This window comes from Eleutherodactylus coqui, chromosome 3 (genome assembly GCF_035609145.1).
Source record: "Eleutherodactylus coqui strain aEleCoq1 chromosome 3, aEleCoq1.hap1, whole genome shotgun sequence".
NCBI classification, from domain to species: Eukaryota; Metazoa; Chordata; class Amphibia; order Anura; family Eleutherodactylidae; genus Eleutherodactylus; species Eleutherodactylus coqui.
The window spans coordinates 221,877,660-221,901,048 of NC_089839.1; the positions used below are offsets into that span (position 1 = coordinate 221,877,660).

The 23,389-nt window shown below is 47.0% G+C and overlaps 2 protein-coding genes across 4 annotated transcripts in view; one reads left to right on the forward strand and one right to left on the reverse strand.

Moving 5' to 3' along the window:
- The first annotated feature begins 8,265 nt into the window (after nt 1–8,265).
- On the forward strand, nt 8,266–16,749 carry LOC136621458 (histone-lysine N-methyltransferase SETMAR). Of its 3 annotated transcripts, none has more exons than XM_066596963.1 (2): nt 8,266–8,363; nt 15,645–16,749. In XM_066596963.1, exons 1-2 carry the CDS (start codon nt 8,280–8,282, stop codon nt 16,401–16,403), a joined length of 843 nt encoding a protein of 280 aa, XP_066453060.1. In that variant the 5' UTR covers nt 8,266–8,279; the 3' UTR covers nt 16,404–16,749. The 3 variants fall into 3 exon arrangements, 2 of the variants coding, with proteins under 2 accessions (XP_066453060.1, XP_066453061.1); XR_010791240.1 differs by lacking the exon at nt 8,266–8,363 and adding an exon at nt 11,319–11,480 and having other exon boundaries at nt 15,645–15,777; XM_066596964.1 differs by lacking the exon at nt 8,266–8,363 and adding an exon at nt 11,536–11,581.
- Nucleotides 16,750–18,718: 1,969 nt separating this feature from the next.
- SUMF1 (sulfatase modifying factor 1) overlaps nt 18,719–23,389 on the reverse strand; it is a 28,055-nt gene continuing 23,384 nt past the window's right edge. Inside the window, exons 8-9 of the mRNA XM_066596962.1 lie at nt 21,836–21,895; nt 18,719–18,960 (exon numbers count right to left, since the gene is read on the reverse strand). Of these exons, the coding sequence (XP_066453059.1) occupies nt 18,862–18,960; nt 21,836–21,895 (159 nt within the window). The 3' untranslated portion in view covers nt 18,719–18,861. The remainder of the gene's footprint in view (nt 18,961–21,835; nt 21,896–23,389) is intronic.

Below are 23,389 nucleotides of genomic sequence, written 5' to 3' on the forward strand. Positions count from 1 at the left end.
TATATTGGCCGGCCGGGTGTTTTTACGTCTCGCAAATACGCCAATGTGATCTGATGCATTGGAATCCGTGAAATGGCCGGCCGATATGCGCTCCTGTGAAAGAAGCCTAAGGCAGATGGAACAATACCTCTTGAGCATTCCTATTGACTTCTATGGGGGCTTCGTGTGCACAAATGTGCAGGAAAATAAAGCAGGTTACTTTTTTTTTTGTGCAACTGAAATGTGCAGAAAATATTTGCGCATGAGAACAAACCCATTGAAATCAATAGACTCCTTTCTCTGCGTATTGCATTCACAAGTACGCCTGTGTGAAGGGAGTCTTAAACGTGCGATTTTGGATACGCGCACAATGCATTTTTGTTTAAAAAAAAAAAACCGCATTGCATCTACAGTATGTACTCGTGATTCTTATGAACATTTTCCACGTGCATGAAAAATATCGCAGGTGCTTTTAATAGTTTAAATGATGTTTTTTAAAAGACCCCCAAGGGAAATAACGACCAGATCCTAAGATTATTATTATTATTAGATCCTTACGAGGACTTGCCCAAAAATAGGACATGCAGCAAATTTTCAATCTCGCAGCATGGCTCCTATAAATAAACACATTGAAATCAATGTTATTTTCACCGCGAGTTCCGTCCATATCGCTATCAGATGGATTTTGCGCATGAAAATAGTCTGTGTGAATCACAGTCTTCACAGCACAGCAGCCTCTATTTGAATGAGACCGCACTGCAGTTCCTGCACAGCAGGGGGCCGGGGCGCTACTCTGCAAGGAAAAAGAGTGAAGTAGACGCAACGCTAAAACAATATGCCGCCACTTTCTAGATGGGAATATCCCTTCAGGCTTTATTTACAAAGGCTGGCATATCCTTTTAAGAACTTGTAATATTGATATTGTGAGAAGCCAAACAAAAGGGCAAGATCAGTTACAAAGTATCTATGCAGAAAAACACACAGTTACCATGGAAACGCCACAAACAAGACAATTGCTAGAGAGAGCTGCAGCCTGCACTCTGCGTCCCCTTAACCTCTGCTGCCATCTACTGCTGACTCTACAGGATTACAGGGGAATTTCCATAAACTGCCTTTATATTCGACGGTTGCATCGGCAGTTTGTTCTTTTTACTTTTTTTTCTTTAAGGTGTTCTAGTAATGATATTTGTATGCTATATATCATATATTACCTTGTCACGTGTTTCTTATATCAGCTTAGGTTAAGGGCTTATTCCGACGTGCGTATATCGGCCGGGTTTTCACGCCTGGCCGATATACGCTGTCTCTCTTTGGAGGGGAGGAGGCAGGCTGGGCCAGGAGCAGTGCACTGAGCTCCTGCCCCCTCTCCGCCCCTCGCCACTAGTTGCAAAGGGAGGGGCAGGACAGGGCGGAACTTAGCTCTGCCCCCTATTGCAAACAGTCGCAATGGTTGAAGAGGGGGTGGGAGCTCAGTGCACTGCGCCCGGCTCGCCTCTTCCCCCTGCAGAGAGGAACAGCGTATATTTGCCGGGCGTGAAAACCTGGCCGATATACACACGTCGGAATAAGCCGTAATTATATATATACACACACACTGTTATATCTACTCTCTTAGTAAAAATCTAGCGGTTAAACACGTTCATGTACAACATCAGAATGTGTAAGGATCATGTCTATGCCTCCTACACATGACTCTCACAGAGCAGTTGTATATTCTGATTGGATAAGCTGCTCCCTTACAGATAAGATTATACCTCTGCAAATTCTTTCACTTTTGATACTTTACTAACATGTAAATTACCATATTATTGTGTTAACCAATCCTGTATGAGCACAATAACTCTTTTTGTATACTCTTATTTTGTGATGTAACGTTTGTCCGTAAAAGCGATTGTATTCCTTTGAATAAAGCAGAAGGGTATTAGAGAATGACCGAAACAGGAGTCAAACTCAAACACATTTTCATGCATGAAGCTTCTCATTATAACCAATTTGGAGCAGACCGGTGAAATCTTCTGGAATATGATATTATTCCCATAACAAAGGTTTGACAATTTCTGATAACATAAGAATCTATTACTTATTGAAAATGTAAGGGCTGGTTCACACGGACGTATTCAACTTCGGTCCATTAAAATCGTACCATTTTCTATATATAATATATATATATATGTGTGCATTTGGTGCATATGTGTTTTTTACACGTGTATGCAATGCCTTTTCCCACACACAAACAGCACAAGATAGACCAATTGATTTACATTCTTTACACCGAGTCATGAGTAATGTGAACACACATAATGTACCATGTGTATCCACTGTGTTTTGTTTATGCTCCATACACCAGAATGGGCGATTTTGGTCCACAGCACAGAGCAAAACATAGCATACTGCAATTTTTTTCAAGCACATAAAAAGCGAGTGTCAGAATACATAAATGTGTTCTATGCTATCTGTATTATGTATGTAAAAAAACAGATGTAATATGTACGCAGAATACACCAGGGTGAATAAGCCCTGAGACCTATTTGCCACATGAGACAAAAAGTTCTGTCCCCTATTTTTGTTTTGGTTGTTCAATCTGTCATTTAATGGTTAATTATAAAGGGACACTAAACATAAGGCTTATAATAGTGGAGCAGCGTTATAAGAGAAGTAGCTGATATCAGTCACATATATGATGTAAATGTCTATGGAGATCATATTAGTACCAGAGCGTTATTAGAGGAGCAGCTGATATCAGTCACATATATGATGTCTCTGGAGGTTATATAAGTACTGGAGCATTATAAGAGGAGCAGGTGATACTAGTTACATACATGATTTCTCTGGAGGTTATGTTCTTACTTGAGCATTATAGGAGGAACAGCTGATATCAGGTTTCTGCACTTCTTGAATTACACTGCAGTCAGTCTTTCCTCAGTGGCTGATACCAGGGAGCAGAGTTGTGCACTCAGTCTTTCGGCCTTTATCCAGTTCTGGGGACATTGTAGTAGTGCAGCAGATATACAATCCTGCACTGGCATAATGGATCTTCTTGCCCAGAACCCATCAACAAGTTGCCGCGCTGGATCTTCTGCGGTTGGTGGTTTTAGGTCCTGATGCCATTCTATGGATATTCCAGGGCATCAGACATTTGGGATGTTCATGTGCTAATACAATATCCCGGTGAGCAATCACAATAGGTATTTCTTAATTATTTCATCATGGAAGAAACGAAAATGATATTGAAAACTTTGCGTTAGCTCGTGGCTGTGAGATGCAGCCCATTTAAGTTAAATAGATGTACTTTAAGGCCGAATGCAAACGGCCGGGGCGGATTCTGCATGCGGGATTTTGCAGCAGAATCCGACCCTGTTCCCTGCCAGAGATCCCTGCGTACCTGTCTGGATGGTTCTTTTCTGTGCTGCGGATGTGCTGACCATTGCACATGTGCAGAACAGAAAATACTGCGCCGCTAGGCGATGACTTAGAATACGCGACCCTATCGCAATGTCATTGGGGGAGCGCCATGGATCGGATGGCTTCCATTGACTTTAATGGAAGCCGTCCGCATGGAATGCAGGCTGGCATAGAGCATGCTGTGATTTTTCTCTTTGCGAGCTGAAAATCGCAATTGATTTCCGCTCGTGGACATGGAAAAGTGATTTTCCATAGCATGCATGCAAGGTTAGAGGAGTGACCTCATTACATAAACAAAAGTATGTACAGTAGAAGAACTAAAATGTAGATCTGATACCGTAATGCTTAGATCTTAGAATTGATATGTAAATTGCATATTTTTTTTATTGTAATATAAAGTGTTCTCCAACTTGTTTTTTTTCCCCGTAATTTCAGGTTCGAATCCAGGATGCCCCCTAATTGTAAAAACTCTTCTGAAAATTGGTATGTATGTGGTGAGGTGACACTTTGTGCCCAGAACTGTCAAATTACTCCAAGACTGCATATTGTCAATATTTTGGTATCCAGTGGGGCGATCAGGACAAGCACTGGGTGCAGTGACCGAGGCGCAGGGTCCACAGTTGAGGAGATGGTGGGGTAGCTATTAGGGATGTCCCCGTTGCACTACTATCTCCTCCCCTGAGGGACACGTGCAACCCTTTACCAAGGCCCTGGCAGGCCTTTTTAGGCAACGCTAGTGGTGCGGTTACCTGTATAATCCTCTGTGTGGAAACTTCAGTACTTGTCACGGGTGACGCCACCGTTCCATCCACTGTGGTGAACTCTGACTATAGTGCAATAAATAGTCCACACACACAGGGCTGTACTGTAAATAGACTAAACTAGGAACGGTCAGTGAAGCCTTTCTTTACTGGAACATCCAACAGGGATAACATACTTCTCTCACTCTATCTACCGGCCAACACTCATTGTTTAATTGTCTGTAGAGATGAGCGAGTATACTCGCTAAGGCACATTACTCGAGCGAGTATTGCCTTAGCCGAGTATCTCCCTGCTCGTCCCTAAAGATTCGGGGGCCGGCGCCGGTGACAAGTGAGTTGCGGCAGGGAGCAGGGGGAAGCGGGGAGGAGAGAGAGATCTCCCCTCCGTTCCTCCCCACTCTCCCCCGCCGCTCCCCGCCCCCCGCTGGCCCCCGCATCTTTAGAGACGAGCAGGCAGATACTCGGCTAAGGCAATACTCGCTCAAGTAATGTGCCTTAGCGAGTATACTCACTCATCTCTAATTGTCTGTCAAAGTACCCTCTTAATCCTTCCATGGTAGTTTCCAAAGTCTATGCCAACTGGGGATAAAACAGGGTATTCTCTATTCAAAGTAGATGGACATATCGCTCCACCTCTTCCATATTGGATAGGCCTAGGTGGGGATGTCTCCTGCCCACAGGTAGACTTGCAGACTCACTCGCTGTCTGATGGGCTGACTACACTGACTGACTGTTGACTCCAACAACACATTTGCACATCTTGCAAACACACATATATCTTCCATGCTCACATGACAACATTGGATACACACAAACTGTTACATTTTCCAGACATACCATACCCAAACATTAACCTCTTGCGTGCTGCAGCTGTGCAATACACATAAATCACTGACAAGACAGTTGCACAGTGCATCCACATTAAAGACATTTATGGACAGTTATGGAGGGGCCAGATATGTATACTTCAGGCCACTATATGGGCACCGCATATTGTCTGTGAACCTACGTGGATGGTTGAACAAAACATCACATTCAATGCCGTTTGCCGTCCCAGTGATTTGGAGTAGTTTAGTTATTTTGGGGAAAGAAAGAACGTCAAAGCGGATTTTTAGTATTTTGATTTACTATATCTTAAAAACCAGAGATAATAAAATGTAATGTCATATTCGTGTTTCTCAACCCAAAATTAGCGTAGTTTAACTATTTTAAGAAAGGAAAAACTTTCAAAGTGCCTTTTGGTTGTCCAGTGTTCTGGATGGACGCTGCTGTATGACGCCCGGCCAGCATCGCACACCTATTCACCTGTCCTATTCTAGTTCATAGACTCTTGCAGGTCGTTGGACGGTTCTCTAAACTGAGGCCTTGGCTAGAGGCGGGCAGATTATAGATTATTAGTCTTCCGCTGCTGTTTTACGGCCTCCGGGTGATGAATAATCCACAGTATGGAGGATGGCGCTGTTATTGATGCCGGATGTTATGTGCAGTTGTTGCACTGTGCGTTTTATTGTCATTTTTGGAGCAGCGAAGTCTCAGATTTATGGCCCCCGGGGGTTCGGAGCAGATTTGTACCAGTTATATTTAGGCAGCTCAGGGTTTACGGGAAGAATCGTAACAACGCAGCAGAAAATCCGCAGCTCAGAGAGAGAAGGCAGAGAAGGAGGGGAGCGGGGGCAGCCATCACCCTAAAAGGGAGGGAATCGGGGGCAGCCGTCACCCTAAAAGGGAGGGAAGCGGGGGCAGCCGTCACCCTAAAAGGGAGGGGAGCGGGGGCAGCCGTCACCCTAAAAGGGAGGGGAGCTAGGGAGTCGTCACCCTAAAAGGGTGAAGGACAGGGGAGCCGTCACCCTGAAAGGGAGGGGAGCTGGGGAGTCGTCACCCTGAAAGGGAGGGGAGCCGTCACCCTGAAAGGGAGGGGAGCCGTCACCCTGAAAGGGAGGGGAGCAGGGGAGCAGTCACCCCAAAAGAGAGAAGAATAGGGGAGCTGTCACCCTGAAAGGGAGGGGAGTGGAGGAGCCGTCACCATGAAGGGAAGGGGAGCCGCCACCCTAAAAGGGAGAGAACAGGGGAGCCGTCACCCTGAAAGGGAGGGGAGCGGGGGAGTCATTACCATGAAGAGAAGGGGAGCGGGGAAGCAGTCACCCTGAAAGGGAGACGAGCGGGAAACCTGTCACGCTGCAAGGGAGGGGAGCAGGGCAGCTATCACCTTAATAGGGAAGGAAGCCGGCACCCTGAAAGGGAGAAGAGCGGGGAACCTTTCAAGTTGCAAGGAAGGGAAGCCGGGAAGCCGTCACCCTGAAAGGAAAGGAAGGAGAGCAGGGGAGCCGTCACCCTGAAAGGAAAGGAAGGAGAGCAGGGGAGCCGTCACCCTGAAAGGAAAGGAAGGAGAGCAGGGGAGCCGTCACCCTGAAAGGGAGGGGCGAGTGTGGGAGCTGTCACCCTGAAAGGGAGGTGAGCGGGGGAGCCATCACTCTGAAAGGGGAGCTGGGGAGCAGTCACCCCGAAAGGGAGGGGGGCACGGGAGCCGTCACCCTAAAAAGGAAGGAGCTGGGGAGCTATCACCCTGAAAGGGAGCGGAGCAGGGGAGCCGTTACTCTGAAAGGGAGGGAAACTTTCAATTGGAAATTTCGTAACACAGCCCCATTGACAACAATAAGCGATGTTTTCCGAGGGAATGCCCAAAGTTATGGCCCTATTCAAGAGAATGGGGTTCATATATGTGTGCGTCTCGCAGCGCACAACTCTTGCACAATTTTCTCAGCCGTGTGAAGGCAGACTATCTCTCAGCCTGTGACCTCCCAGATTAGGTAAGCCATCCCCTGAAACACATTGTGCTGCTCCTTCTACTATGTCAGGGCTTTTACCCACTAGCGGTTTTTTTTAACACTGCGATATCGCTGCGTTTTTTTAAATGGGACTTTCTAATGTTAAAATCACATCGCACAAAAATCACAAAAGCACAAATTTGTGATTGCATTTTTAACAGAAACTCCCATTGACATTCATGTTTAAAAAATGCAGGTGTGTGGGAGCCCTTAAAGTGGTTTCACACAGGCAAGAAAATTGCACGTTTTTGCTGTGATTTTCGCCTGCTGAGATAGTAAGTTAAAAAGCAGATTATGAAACCAATGATTTCAGTGGTTTCTTTCCCACTTGTGATATTTTCACTGATGTGATGTTCAGGAAATAAAAAATCGTGGCATGCTCTATCTCTCTGCGTTTTTTTTTTTTTTTTTTTAAATCCTCCATTGTATCTCTATGGAGCCTGTGTTTTATCGCATTGCAACGCGATTTTAACATTAGAAAGACCCATTGACTCTTGCGATAAAAACAATGTGATTTTATTGCAGGCGGTAGCGATGCGAGACTATTCTAAAAATAAAGCCCCTCTGACGCTCACAAAATGCAGTAAATAAAAGATACGAGTTTGCCATGATTTTCTCACTGCAAAATCGTGATCGCCTGTGTGGAATTGCCTTAGGCTGCCTGCACACGGGCGGATTTTTGCTTCCATAGCATGCCACAGAAAACTGATTTTTTTTTCTTTTCCCAATTGCGGTTTCCGCTCGCGGAGGAAAAATAGCAGCATGTTCCATTTTCCTGTGGTGTCTGCACGGAAGGCTTCCACTGAAGTCAATGGAAGCCATCCGACACGCGGTCCTTGACAGTGCGCACAGGCCTAACGCATGTCCGACGGCGAGCCGCAATCATCCGCAGTACAGAAAAGAAGAAAGAAGACAGGTACGCAGGGTCGTCAGCCGCGGTCACAGGCAGAAGCCACTACGGGAACCCACATGTAGAATCCGCCATGTGCAGGCGGCCTACGCGTTCAAAATTATAGTAAAAAGAAATGCTGTTCGCGCAAATACGAAATGCATGATGCTCAAAAACGCAGAACAAATGTGCGTGCAAGCATGTATATGCTGGTGTGACACAGACCTAACCCTAGGCCGGGCCCGGCTCCAAGGAGCTGTCATTAGACTCTACAAGAAAAATGTCATGGTTTTAACTACTCTGCTGGGACTTGTAGTTCTTCTCTGCCCGGCAGCTGTGACATTGTATCAGTTCTAGAACAGGTAATTCCTCTTCCTGTCAGCAGAGGGCGCCAGAGACCGGAAGCCGATGCGTGCAGCAGCCATGGATCCCCAGGACGTGAGCGGAGGGGAGGAGGGGCGGCCGGTGCCGGTGTGCGGGGAGTGGACGCAGCTGTCGGCCTTCCAGGTGAGGGGAGGCAGCATCCTGGGACTTGTAGTACCTCCCGGGCGACACAAGCAAGTACTTTATATGGAAGCCAATCAGCGTTTAATGACGTCAAAAACGTAAATTATCAGCGGCTTATAACACTGCAGACGTCTTGAATGATAAAAAGCTCCCATAACAGTGCCAGCTGCACACACCCCCCTATATTGTACCCCCCCCCCCATAACAGTGCCAGCTGCACACACCCCCTATATTGTACCCCCCCCCCCATAACAGTGCCAGCCGCACACACACCCTATATTGTACCCCCCATAACAGTGCCAGCCGCAGACCCTCCTATATTGTACCCCCCATAACAGTGCCAGCCGCAGACCCTCCTATATTGTACCCCCCCATAACAGTGCCAGCCGCAGACCCTCCTATATTGTACCCCCCATAACAGTGCCAGCTGCAGACCCCCGCCCATACTGTACATTTCCCTTAACAATGCCAACTGCAGACCCTCCTATATTGTACCCCTCCATAACACTGCCAGCCGCAGACCCCCCTATATTGTACACCCCCATAACACTGCCAGCCGCAGACCTCCCTATATTGTACACCCCCATAACACTGCCAGCCGCAGACCTCCCTATATTGTACCCCCCCATAATAGTGCCAGCTGCAGACCCCCCTATACTGTACACCCCTTAACACTGCCAACTGAACATCCCCCCCCATACTGTACATCCCGCATAACACTGCCAGCTGCAGACCCCCCTATACTGTAATTCCCCATAACACTGCCAGCTGCAGACCCCCCTATACTGTAATTCCCCATAACACTGCCAGCTGCAGACCCCCCTATACTGTAATTCCCCATGACACTGCCAGCTGCAGACCCCCCTATACTGTAATTCCCCATAACACTGCCAGCTGCAGACCCCCCTATACTGTACATCCCACATAACACTGCCAGCTGCAGACCCCCCTATACTGTACCCCTCATAACACTGCCAGCTGCAGACCCCCCTATACTGTACACCCCCATAACACTGCCAGCTGCAGACCCTCTTTACTGTATATCCCCCATTAAAGTGCCAACTACAGCCCCCCCATAACAGTGCCAGCTACAGACCATCCATAACTGCGCCAACTACAGCCCTCCCCCCACAACAGTGCCAGCTGCAGACCCCTCCCATAACGGTGCAGACCCCCCCCCCCCCCCCCCTTCCCCATAATGGTGCCTGCTGCAGACCCCCCACCGTAACTGTGCCAATTGCAAAACCCTCACCATAATGGTGCCAACTGCAGAATCCTCACCATAACAATGCCAGCTCTAGATCCCCATAACAGCTCCAACTACAAAATCCTCCCATAACAATGCCATCCAAAATAGTGCCAACTGAAGGAAGCGGCATAATTAAGCCAGTCAGATTGCTACCCATAACAGTGACAAACCCAATGCCATCCAGGACAGTTCCAACTGTAGAATCCCCACATAACAATGCCAACTACAGACCCCTCATAACAGTGTCAGCCCCAGAATCCCCACATAACAATGCCAACTACAGACCCCTCATAACAGTGCCCCCATAAGACTTCCACTGCAGACTCCCCCCATAGGGTCTGTCTGACAGGCGCGGATGCTACCATGTGCTGCGCAGTACCAATCCTCACATTAACTTGCCATTGTGCCTCACACACAGCATGCGTAATGCGTGTGAAAAACAGATGGCAGTATGCATGCCAAGATACTGTATGGGATTGTCAGCACGCAGCAAGTGCGCATGTCCTTGTGTACCTACTGCGTGCTCCCGGGCAGGGGATACACGCATGGTGCGCTGTGAGAGATCCCCAACAGTGGCAGCCCCAGAATCCCCCCGTAGTAGTGCCACCCATAACAGTGCCAGCTGCAGAACTCTTCTCCATAGCATTACCAGCCATAGAATCCCCCATAACAGTGCCCCTCATACTAGTGCCAGCTTCAGTGTCTCCATAACAGTGCCAGCACTAGAATTCCACCCCCCACCCCCCATAACAGTGCAAGACACGTTGTAACCCATAACAGTGCCAGCTTGCAGAACTCTTCCTTGTAACAGTACCAGATACAGTGCCCCCAGAACTGTGCCTGCATAAGAGTGGCAGTTGCAGAACTGCCCATAACAGTGCTAGTGCCACAGGCCTCACAGCCCCCTATAACAGTGGCAGCCCCAGAATTGCCTATGAAAGTGCCAGTTGCAGAACTCCTTATAAGAGTGCCAACCCCAGATGCCTCTATAATAGTGACAGCAGCAGTGCTCTTCAGAACAGTGGCAGCCCCGGTGCCCCATAACAGTGCAGACTCTGGAATCCACCATCATAGTGTCAGATGCAGTGCCACCCATAACAGTGTTCCCATAAGAGTGCCAACTGCAGACCCTCCTCATAACAGTGCCAGCACCAGAATGCTCCTATAGCAGTGCCAACTTCAGAACCCCTTTGCATAGGTTCTATCCATGACAGTGCCACCCATAGTCCTAGCTCTAGTGCACCTATAACAATGCCACCCCCAGGACCCCCACATAACTATGCCTGCTCCAGTGCCCCCATAAGAGTGCTAGTTGCAGAACTGCCCAAAACAGTGATAGCCCCACAGGCCCCATAACAGTGCCAACCTCAAACCCCTCCATAATAGTGCCACTCCCACTGCCCCATAACAGTGTCTGCTCATAATACTACAAGCCCCTGTGCCCTATAACAGTGCTAACTCCAGAATCCCCCATAATAGTACCAGCCCGTGCCCTATGACTGTGCATCCCCCATAATAGTACCAGCCCCTGTGCCCTATAACTGTGCCCCCCCATGACTATTTCACTTCATAAAGTCTTATTTCCTCGTCTTCCTACTGCCTGTCCTGATCCCAGCCTGTGCCTCCGAACAATCACCAGCTACAATTATCCCATGTGGCCCCTCCCACTGCGACAGATTGCATTTCCTACACTGATCCTGGTGACTCACGACCATTGAGCGCAGCGGCGCTGTCTGTTGATGCAGATCCCGGAGGAGTAATTACAGGGTCTGATGGGAGTAATTATACATTCGCTCGTCACCGTCACCCCCCGACAAGACGGGAATCTTGGTTTTACCCGATAATACGAGCAAGCCGCCCCATTGCAGGTATGTGGGGGGAGGTGACGGAGGCCCCACTACAGGTATGTGAGGGGGGCGGTGGCCCCATTGCAGGTATGTGGGGGGAGGTGACGGAGGCCCCACTACAGGTATGGGAGGAAGGCGGCTGCCCCATTGCAGGTATGGGGGGGGGGGGGGGGGGGGAGAGGTGACGGAGGCCTCATTACAGGTATGTGGGGGGAGGTGACTGAGGCCTCATTACAGGTATGTGAGGGGGGCGGCGGCCCCATTACAGGTATGTGAGGGGGGCGGCGGCCCCATTACAGGTATGTGAGGGGGGCGGCGGCCCCATTACAGGTATGTGCGGGGAGCTGGCAGCTGGTGTGTGGGGGTCCCAGTAGGCGTCTGGACCCCATTTCCATATAGGGTTGACGGCTGCGGGGAGGAATGTGGATGGATACGTCTGCACAAGAAGACCATTGTCTTAGACGGCACATAACATCACTGCGCCGCTGCTGCAGGGCAATCTAGAGCGCCACTAAAGCCCCGCCCCCTTCATACACGGGAGGAACTAAATTCTAGTCTGCACCCGATATAACCCGTCACCCTGTGAGTCACTCAGCATTTAAAGGTACAGCCTCGCCAATCGGATGGCGCACAGCATTACCAGGGATCACCTCTGCAGCTGTCGCTGTCTCTTCTGAGAAGATAGTTTTATTTTTATGGCTCTCTGATAATCCGACATCTGTGAGATTTCATGGATTCCATATAAAAGAACTGACAGCAAGCAGAGATCTTAAATATTGTATAAAATAAGAGATTAAAGGGGTTTTTACCAGCGAGGACATTTATTCCTCGTCTAAGGAAGAGGATATAAATCTGATCCCTGGGGGTTCGATCACCGGGGCCCCCAGAGATCCTGACAACAGCGCCCCCAGGTGTATGGAGCAGCAGCGCACATGTGGGACATAATACTTACCACAGCTGAGGGTCTGTCACTGTTATATGCAGACGATCCTCTGTGAGCTAAACACATCAGCTGCAGCATCTCTCTGCTGTCCTGCTAGTTTGTTACAGTGTATCAGAGCAGGATGTTGGATACAAGTGTAAGAACCCCTCCATAGTGGGAGTTCTGGACAGGTTTTCAGTTACCAGAATGTTTCAATTCTTAGACAGCAAGCAGAGATCTTGTGTGTCGTCATTTTCAACTTTTTTATGTAAGAAAATAGGCATAAAGCTTTTAATAAATCTTTCCCTTTCTGTTTTGTTTTTCCTCACCGTTTTCAAGATCTCTGCTTGCTGTTGGTTAAATGGAATCCCTCTTGTTTACATCCATTGACGGAAAGAATACCCGCAGTTTGTCGGCAGCGCTCTGTCAGCCATTTTCGGCTTTTCCCGGTTGCTGTATAAACGCTATATGAGTCCGTCTTCAGCTCCTCGGAATCACTGGAATCGTCCGACAAAGCGCTGTAGGCTGACAATGCAGCAGAGGGTTTGTTACAATGTATCAGTCTATACAATCCTCTGTGAGATAAACACATCTGCAGTACCAATCCCTCTCCTGTCCTGATAGCTGTTACATTGTACCTACTGTAACTTATCAGTGTGGTGTCCGGGAAGTTACAATGTATCAGTGCAGGTAACATGTATCAGTGTGGAGTCCGGGATGTTACAATGTATCAGTGCAGGTAACATGTATCAGTGTGGAGTCCGGGATGTTACAATGTATCAGTGCAGGTAACATGTATCAGTCTGGAGTCCGGGATGTTACAATGTATCAGTGCAGGTAACATGTATCAGTGTGGAGTCCAGGATGTTACAATGTATCAGTGCAGGTAACCTGTATCAGTGTGGAGTCCAGGATGTTACAATGTATCAGTACAGGTAACATGTATCAGTGTGGAGTCCAGGATGTTACAATGTATCAGTGCAGGTAACATGTATCAGTGTGGAGTCCAGGATGTTACAATGTATCAGTGCAGGTAACATGTATCAGTGTGGAGTCCGGGATATTACAATGTATCAGTGCAGGTAACATGTATCAGTGTGGAGTCCGGGATGATACAATGTATCAGTGCAGGTAACATGTATCAGTGTGGAGTCCGGGATGTTACAATGTATCAGTGCAGGTAACATGTATCAGTGTGGAGTCCGGGATGTTACAATGTATCAGTGCAGGTAACATGTATCAGTGTGGAGTCCGGGATGTTACAATGTATCAGTGCAGGTAACCTGTATCAGTGTGGAGTCCAGGATGTTACAATGTATCAGTGCAGGTAACATGTATCAGTGTGGGGTCTGGGATGTTACAATGTATCAGTGCAGGTAACCTGTATCAGTGTGGAGTCCGGGATGTTACAATGTATCAGTGCAGGTAACATGTATCAGTGTGGAGTCCGGGATGTTACAATGTATCAGTGCAGGTAACATGTATCAGTGTGGAGTCCGGGATGTTACAATGTATCAGTGCAGGTAACATGTATCAGTGTGGAGTCCGGGATGTTACAATGTATCAGTGCAGGTAACATGTATCAGTGTGGAGTCCAGGATGTTACAATGTATCAGTGCAGGTAACATGTATCAGTGTGGAGTCCGGGATGTTACAATGTATCAGTGCAGGTAACATGTATCAGTGTGGAGTCCGGGATGTTACAATGTATCAGTGCAGGTAACATGTATCAGTGTGGAGTCCGGGATGTTACAATGTATCAGTGCAGGTAACATGTATCAGTGTGGAGTCCGGGATGTTACAATGTATCAGTGCAGGTAACATGTATCAGTGTGGAGTCCGGGATGTTACAATGTATCAGTGCAGGTAACATGTATCAGTGTGGAGTCCGGGATGTTACAATGTATCAGTGCAGGTAACATGTATCAGTGTGGAGTCCGGGATGTTACAATGTATCAGTGCAGGTAACATGTATCAGTGTGGAGTCCGGGATGTTACAATGTATCAGTGCAGGTAACATGTATCAGTGTGGAGTCCGGGATGTTACAATGTATCAGTACAGGTAACATGTATCAGTGTGGAGTCCAGGATGTTACAATGTATCAGTGCAGGTAACATGTATCAGTGTGGAGTCCGGGATGTTACAATGTATCAGTGCAGGTAACATGTATCAGTGTGGAGTCCGGGATATTACAATGTATCAGTGCAGGTAACATGTATCAGTGTGGGGTCTGGGATGTTACAATGTATCAGTGCAGGTAACATGTATCAGTGTGGAGTCCGGGATGTTACAATGTATCAGTGCAGGTAACATGTATCAGTGTGGAGTCCGGGATGTTACAATGTATCAGTGCAGGTAACATGTATCAGTGTGGAGTCCGGGATGTTACAATGTATCAGTACAGGTAACATGTATCAGTGTGGAGTCCAGGATGTTACAATGTATCAGTGCAGGTAACATGTATCAGTGTGGAGTCCGGGATGTTACAATGTATCAGTGCAGGTAACATGTATCAGTGTGGAGTCCGGGATGTTACAATGTATCAGTGAAGGTAACATGTATCAGTGTGGAGTCCGGGATGTTACAATGTATCAGTGCAGGTAACCTGTATCAGTGTGGAGTCCGGGATGTTACAATGTATCAGTGCAGGTAACATGTATCAGTGTGGAGTCCAGGATGTTACAATGTATCAGTGCAGGTAACATGTATCAGTGTGGAGTCCGGGATGTTACAATGTATCAGTGCAGGTAACATGTATCAGTGTGGAGTCCGGGATGTTACAATGTATCAGTGCAGGTAACATGTATCAGTGTGGAGTCCGGGATGTTACAATGTATCAGTGCAGGTAACATGTATCAGTGTGGAGTCCGGGATGTTACAATGTATCAGTGCAGGTAACATGTATCAGTGTGGAGTCCAGGATGTTACAATGTATCAGTGCAGGTAACATGTATCAGTCCGGAGTCCTGGATGTTACAATGTATTAGTGCAGGTAACATGTATCAGTGTGGAGTCCGGGAGGTTACAATGTATCAGTGCAGGTAACATGTATCAGTCTGGAGTCCGGGATGTTACAATGTATCAGTGCAGGTAACATGTATCAGTGTGGAGTCCGGGATGTTACAATGTATCAGTGTGGAGTCCGGGATGTTACAATGTATCAGTGTGGAGTCCGGGATGTTTTGCTTACAGAGTTTAAGATGGGTTTTCAGGCTCCAGAATGTTCTATTCCATACATCTGATGTCTTCTTTCTTACTGCAGTACTCGGCGGAGCTGGTTGCTGGTCCGGGGGCAGAGCTGGACCCAAGCGAAGTCACCATCCAGGGCTGTGAGTGCCAGGGACCGCACTGCTCACCGGAGAAATGTGCTTGCCTGCCTCATGGTGAGAATTACCACCACCGCCGGTTACGTAGCAGCCAGAAGCCCATCCTGGAATGTAACGTCTTGTGTCACTGCGGGGAATCTTGTGCCAACCGAGAAACACAACAAGGACTACAATTCCAGCTCCAGGTGTGCCAGGTGCCTGGAAAGGGTTGGGGCCTTTTTACTCAGGAGAACATACCCAGCGGGCGGTTTGTTTGTGAGTACGCGGGTGAAGTCCTGAGTCCGGAGGAAGCCTGTCAGAGGGTACGGGCACAGGATCCTGAAGCCAATAACTACATCATTGCTGTACGTGAACACCTTCACAGTGGGCACATCCTGGAAACGTTCATAGATCCAACCCATGTAGGCAACATAGGGAGGTTTCTGAATCATTCATGCCAGCCTAACCTAGTTATGGTCCCAGTTCGTACCCACTCCATGCAGCCTAGGCTGGCATTGTTTGCTGCCCAGGATATACAGCCTGGGGAGGAGTTGTGCTATGATTATTCAGGAATGGCTTTTAATTTTACCCCTAGCAGCGGGCACACTCAAGGCAAGGAGAAGGACAGAAGCCAGTGCAAGAAGTGTCTGTGTGGCACTGCCTCCTGTTCTGGGTATCTGCCCTTTGATGCCACGCTCTTTGAAGCACCAACGTAAAGCGCTACTGCACAGACAAAGCAGATGCCAACTATATGAACTGTGCCAACCTGTTTTGCTGCCCGCTACCTAACTTTAGATGAATTGTTCTGAAATCTCAGGCCACAATCGCTGAGACCGATGGAAGGAGTGTAAGCTACTCCTCCTGGTGCCATCGGATCCTTGGACATTTGCTTTAGGTCGCATTCACACAAGCGTATTTATTTTTGCACCCAAATTGCGGATGAATGTCCCAACCTGACCCGAACGGGCAGTAACCTAGTGGTCGGTCATGCTGTGCATTCAGGTCGGTAGACCGATAGTTGGTCCGGGAGACTGATCCATATATTGCCTGTAACTCTCCCCCCCCCCCCCCCCCTACCTTACAGAAACAGTGTAGTGCGCTGTTACTTCCATAGCTCCCATTCATTACAATGGAATTACAGAAACATCCCTGGGCTGCAGCAGTCGGCTGTTTTTGTATTACTGGCCGTATGGCAGGTAACTATTATCAGCGGTTTTCCATGTCAGATATGAAAAGCCGAGAACAGAATACCCCCTTTACGTCGGTTTCACGCGGGTGAGAAACTCGCATGTTGCGAAACGCCCACAACCTGTGCGAATATGAACCCCATTCTTTTGAATGACGTTGTACACATCAGAGACTTAATTTTTTTTCCCCTCACAGCAATTCTGCGTTCTTTTTTCAGGTTCCTCAGAACGCATCGCTCATTGATTTCAATGGGACCTTAAATACATCACATGGCTTTCGCATGCAAGGTTTCCCAAGGCGATCAATGGGGGAAAACATCCGATCCCCTATTCCACGTGAAATGATCAGAATTTCACTGAAGCTATGCAAGGTATTTTTGCCTGATAATCGCCTCACATCCTCTGGTAGAACCCACGTTGTTGAGCGCCATATCGTGACCACCCATGTGCATCAGCCTTAGGCTGTACTTACATAGCAGATCTTCTCGTGCATTGCAAGACGCACAAAACTCACTTGAAAAATAAATCCCATTATTTGCAATGTGTCTACTCCATTGCTGCAAGAGACAAACCACCCATGTCCTGCTTTTGTGTGACTCTCGCATGATACTAGTGCATGTAAATCTGCGGCATAAATACGACTTTAAGGATACGTTCCCCAGGTGGATTCTGCCTGTCAAACCACGGCAGCAATCTGCAGTCATATCTGTGCTGTCAATGGGCACTGATATGTAAGGAGGGACATGTCCCTTTACACAAATTGGCACGTGGATGTTCCCCATTTCTGGGGCTATCCGTGTACGGCCCCAACAACACAACGCCTGTGGATTTTAGCAGTGCTTTTACTGGCAAATTCCGTGTGAAAAATGTGACGATACCCTTAAAGCAGTTGTGGTACAGTTGCAAGTTCTCCCCTCTCCACAAGTGGGGGGCTCACTGCTAAAACCCATGCCGATCTCAAGAACAGGACTCCTGTGTTCCCCATTGTCCTCAGTGTGGGGTTACTGCACTCTTGACTGAATGGAGTGTGGGTTGCTCTAGTGCACCATTCACATTCAGTGGGGCGGCCGGGTACAAGCGCTCAGGTATTTCCGTCAGCCCCATTGAAATGAATGAACCACTGACCATGCATGGTCCAATATCATTCCATTCACAGCTGTATCCCTGCAGAGGAAGAAGCAACCCCAACAGTAGCAGGAGAGTGGGACACGGGAGTCCCATTGTTGAGTTCATCGGGGTCTCGGCGGTGAGACCCCACGATCCCGTACAACCTCTTTAATGGTATGGCCAGCTTTACCACCATTCATCACGATGCACAGTCACATCTGACTATATGGTCAGAGCCAACACTGTCTACTTCCTACTGGAGCCCCTGGCTATTTGGCTCCATCTGCTGGTAGAAAACTCAACGCTGTGTAGACAGGCAATTTATAAGCGCCTTCTCTGGGAACCGGACGAGGGTTGTGAGAAAGAAAGCGGTGCCAGCCATAAAGGATCCATCAATAATGTAGCAGAAAGAAATAAAACCATGTAAATCTTGTCCTTTTGTAACATTCTGGATTTCAGGTACATTGTAGCAGGATGTCCAGAGCCTCTACATGTATATACTGGGGGATGAATCCTCGCCCCTCCTAATGATCAGGCGTCACCCGCACCGTGAGGGACTCTTCGTCACATCTTTGTTCTCCCATACAATGTGTGTAAGTCTCTTCCGGCGGAGGGCAGACCCCACAGCTGCGGCTCAGCATCCACGCTGCTTATTATATCCCAGGAGACGCGAACGCTTCCACCCCCAGAAACGATATTATCTGCTCCGCTCCACCGGCCGCAAATACAGAGTAAGATCACAAAATAAACTTTATTAGCACTACTCCTGTACAGTGAAATGAAGGCGAATTGCTTCTCATTGGTCCGTGGTTCGGCGCTGTACCAACTGTTCAGCGTCCGCTTGGCTCATAAAGGGTCCCTGACATTAGGAACCGCTGCATCATCTGGCACTCGCTGCGCAGCGGAATCCGAGGTTGGAGGCGGAGCTATCGGGGGTGTTCTGACTGCGAGCAGCGCAGCGGTATCTGTAACAATAAGACTGCAGGGAAAGATACAATGGAGATCTGTAAACATTTGGGCCACGACCATTACAACATCTCATACAGGAATCATTTTATAGGAGGGTAGATTCCGTTTCATTGTGTCAGCTGACACGCATCATACGGTCAGTGATCTCTGGGACTCCTCGCCCTACTTGTGACATCTTACCACTCCCTAACCGTTATATAGTATATGAGGCAGGACACACGTGTGTATGGCAGCTCCGTGCTTTTGTCTATAATACATAAGCGAACTTACCCGATTCAAAACGCTACAACCATGTGAGTGAGCCCAATGAGGTCTGCAGTTTTCTTTCTTACCATTTTCATTTAAGTGAATCTAAATTATCTTGTTTATAGCCAGAAGCTGAAACCCTGTTCTGGATTATGTTTCCTAAAGCAGAAGTGGTTGTTTCCCGTAATAATGTCGAAACCGTGAGCGCAGCTCTGGAGTATAATACTGGATGTAACTCAGGATCAGTACAGAATAAGTAATGTATGTACACAGTGACTCCACCAGCAGAATAGTGAGTGCAGCTCTGGAGTATAATACTGGATGTAACTCAGGATCAGTACAGGATAAGTAATGTATGTACACAGTGACTCCACTAGCAGAATAGTGAGTGCAGCTCTGGAGTATAATACAGGATGTAACTCCGGATCAGTACAGGATAAGTAATGTATGTACACAGTGACTCCACTAGCAGAATAGTGAGTGCAGCTCTGGAGTATAATACTGGATGTAACTCAGGATCAGTACAGGATAAGTAATGTATGTACACAGTGACTCCACCAGCAGAATAGTGAGTGCAGCGCTGGAGTATAATACAGGATGTAACTCAGGATCAGTACAGGATAAGTAATGTATGTACACAGTGACTCCACCAGCAGAATAGTGAGTGCAGCTCTGGAGTATAATTCAGGATCAGTACAGGATAAGTAATGTATGTACACAGTGACTCCACCAGCAGAATAGTGAGTGCAGTTCTGGAGTATAATACAGGATGTAACTCAGGATCAGTACAGGATAAGTAATGTATGTACTCAGTGACTCCACCAGCAGAATAGTGAGTGCAGCTCTGGAGTATAATACAGGATATGACTCAGGATCAGTACAGGATAAGTAATGTATGTACACAGTGACTCCACCAGCAGAATAGTGAGTGCAGCTCTGGAGTATAATACTGGATGTAACTCAGGATCAGTACAGGATAAGTAATGTATGTACACAGTGACTCCACTAGCAGAATAGTGAGTGCAGCTCTGGAGTATAATACAGGATGTAACTCCGGATCAGTACAGGATAAGTAATGTATGTACACAGTGACTCCACTAGCAGAATAGTGAGTGCAGCTCTGGAGTATAATACTGGATGTAACTCAGGATCAGTACAGGATAAGTAATGTATGTACACAGTGACTCCACCAGCAGAATAGTGAGTGCAGCGCTGGAGTATAATACAGGATGTAACTCAGGATCAGTACAGGATAAGTAATGTATGTACACAGTGACTCCACCAGCAGAATAGTGAGTGCAGCTCTGGAGTATAATTCAGGATCAGTACAGGATAAGTAATGTATGTACACAGTGACTCCACTAGCAGAATAGTGAGTGCAGCTCTGGAGTATAATACTGGATGTAACTCAGGATCAGTACAGGATAAGTAATGTATGTACACAGTGACTCCACTAGCAGAATAGTGAGTGCAGCTCTGGAGTATAATACAGGATGTAACTCCGGATCAGTACAGGATAAGTAATGTATGTACACAGTGACTCCACTAGCAGAATAGTGAGTGCAGCTCTGGAGTATAATACTGGATGTAACTCAGGATCAGTACAGGATAAGTAATGTATGTACACAGTGACTCCACCAGCAGAATAGTGAGTGCAGCGCTGGAGTATAATACAGGATGTAACTCAGGATCAGTACAGGATAAGTAATGTATGTACACAGTGACTCCACCAGCAGAATAGTGAGTGCAGCTCTGGAGTACAATTCAGGATCAGTACAGGATAAGTAATGTATGTACACAGTGACTCCACCAGCAGAATAGTGAGTGCAGTTCTGGAGTATAATACAGGATGTAACTCAGGATCAGTACAGGATAAGTAATGTATGTACACAGTGACTCCACCAGCAGAATAGTGAGTGCAGCTCTGGAGTATAATACAGGATATGACTCAGGATCAGTACAGGATAAGTAATGTATGTACACAGTGACTCTACCAGCAGAATAGTGAGTGCAGCTCTGGAGTATAATACAGGATGTAACTCAGGATCAGTACAGTATAAGTAATGTCAGTTGTGCACCTGCAGCTCGTGACAGCGATTTGTGGTTTGACCTTGCGTTTTCCAGTTGTTCATCACACACCCATATAAATAAATCTCTTCACCATAAGAGGGATCAGCCATAGAGATGTCACATCCCGTAGGGGGGCATTCACAAGGGCAAGTGTGCTATCCGTCTGAGAAGCTCTGACCAATATCTAACTCTCAAACCTGCGATTTCTCAGCGAGTACAATGCGTTTTTTTTCTAGGAGAAAAATGCATTGTTTTACATGTGGTTTTCACACACGTGCCAAAAAAAAAAAAAAAACTGCATCGTACGTGCATGCAAATTGCATAACATACAAGTGCGATGCGTTTCTTTAAAAGAACTGGCAATTCTTTAAGAAGAATCAACCAAAAATAGGGCAAGCAGCAATTGTTCTATCTCAGATCATCGGTCCGAGAGAAGAATTATTCATGTGAAGGAGCAGAAAGAAATCACTGGGTTCTCATCACGTGTGACTTCTGTCCATGTCACAACTGGAAGGAACATCACCCATGTGAATGTACCCCAGGGGTGTAAAGATGCCACATCCTCTCACCTTGTGGCACATGTAGGACCCTCCTTTCTTTACTTTGTCTTTTCCTGAGCTCGGCCCTTTCTGCACAAAAGAATAAGTAAAAATACAAACAGTAAGTTAGGGACGCTCCATGAAGACTAAACGGAAGGGCCCTAAATGGTTAACATTATTTATTTATTTTTTTTAAATAAAAAGTGCAATTATTCTGTCTTTCCCCCATACTTTACACTCCAGCTCATTCCATTACAGGAGACCTAAGAAAAAACAGAAACTAGAAAATGTAACACAGATGGATTTGCTGACAGTTGTGCAAAGAACTTTAATGGTGGCTCCAACCAAAAAAAACAAGAACAATAAAAAAAACACGTTACCGCTTCGGGCAGAGAATGCTCTATGTGCCAGTCGCTCCTACCTTAGTTTGAGGAAGGGCATGCTCCTCCCGCTGTGTTGCCATGCTTTTTTTTGTTGGAGCCCGCACAAACCTTTAACCTTTTAGTAACACGTTCAATTTAGGACCAAAGGATGCGATGATTTTTGGGGGATTTTCACTATCAAAAGCCTTAAAGGGCTTCTCTCGTCAAATACTATTGATGACCCATTGTTAGGATAGGTCATCAATAGTTGATTGGCTGGGGTCTGCCGCTCTGGGCCCCGACCGATCAGCTGTGCGGGCGAATGCTCTCAGCGCCGCAATAACAAAAGGTCGGAGTAGAAGCCTCCGTGCCAACCTCCCATGTAGTGGGAAATCAACTAGAGCCGTGCCTGCAGCTACAAGCGCCAGCCCCTACATGGGAGGTTGGCATGGAGACTTCTGCTCCAAATACACAGAGGTCGGAGGGGAAGCCTCGCCTCTGACCTCCTTATAGTGGCTGACACCTGTAACTGCAGGCACGGCTGCCATTGATTTCAAAGCGAGCCATGCCTGCAGTTACAAGCGCCGGACACTACACGGATGTTGGCGCAGAGGCTTCTGCTGCAAACTCAGTGTTATTGCGGCACTGACAGCATGCGCCCACACAGCAATCGGTCGTGGGCCCAAGCGATGGACCCCAGTCAATCAACAATGGAGGACGTATCCTGATGGTGGGTCATCAATAGCATTTAACTGGAAAACCCCTTTACGTTTGTCTGTCAACATGACTGTATAACGGTTCATTCTTTCTGTGATGAACTGTACCTTTTATTGGTATTATTTTGGTGTACATATGGATTTTTGATCAGTTTTGCCTTTTTTTCAAGATAAAATGAGCAAAAAAAGCATTTTTTTATAGTGTTTGCCGTATAGGATTAAAAAAAAGTAGGTTCAAGTTATTGCACAAATTGTTACAGATGCGGCAATACCAAACATGGATTTTAAAATTTGTGTAAAAAAAAAACTAAAGAAGGAAAGTAGATAGAAGATTTTTTTTTCCTATTTTTCTAACTTTTCTTTATATTGTTTATGTCCCTGTGGGGGACTTGAACCTGCAATGCTATAATCACACTGATAATACATTGCAGTACTTCTGTACTGCAATGCAATATCGCTAATCATAGCGAGTGCAGACTATGGTAGACTCAGACGCCACGGCATCC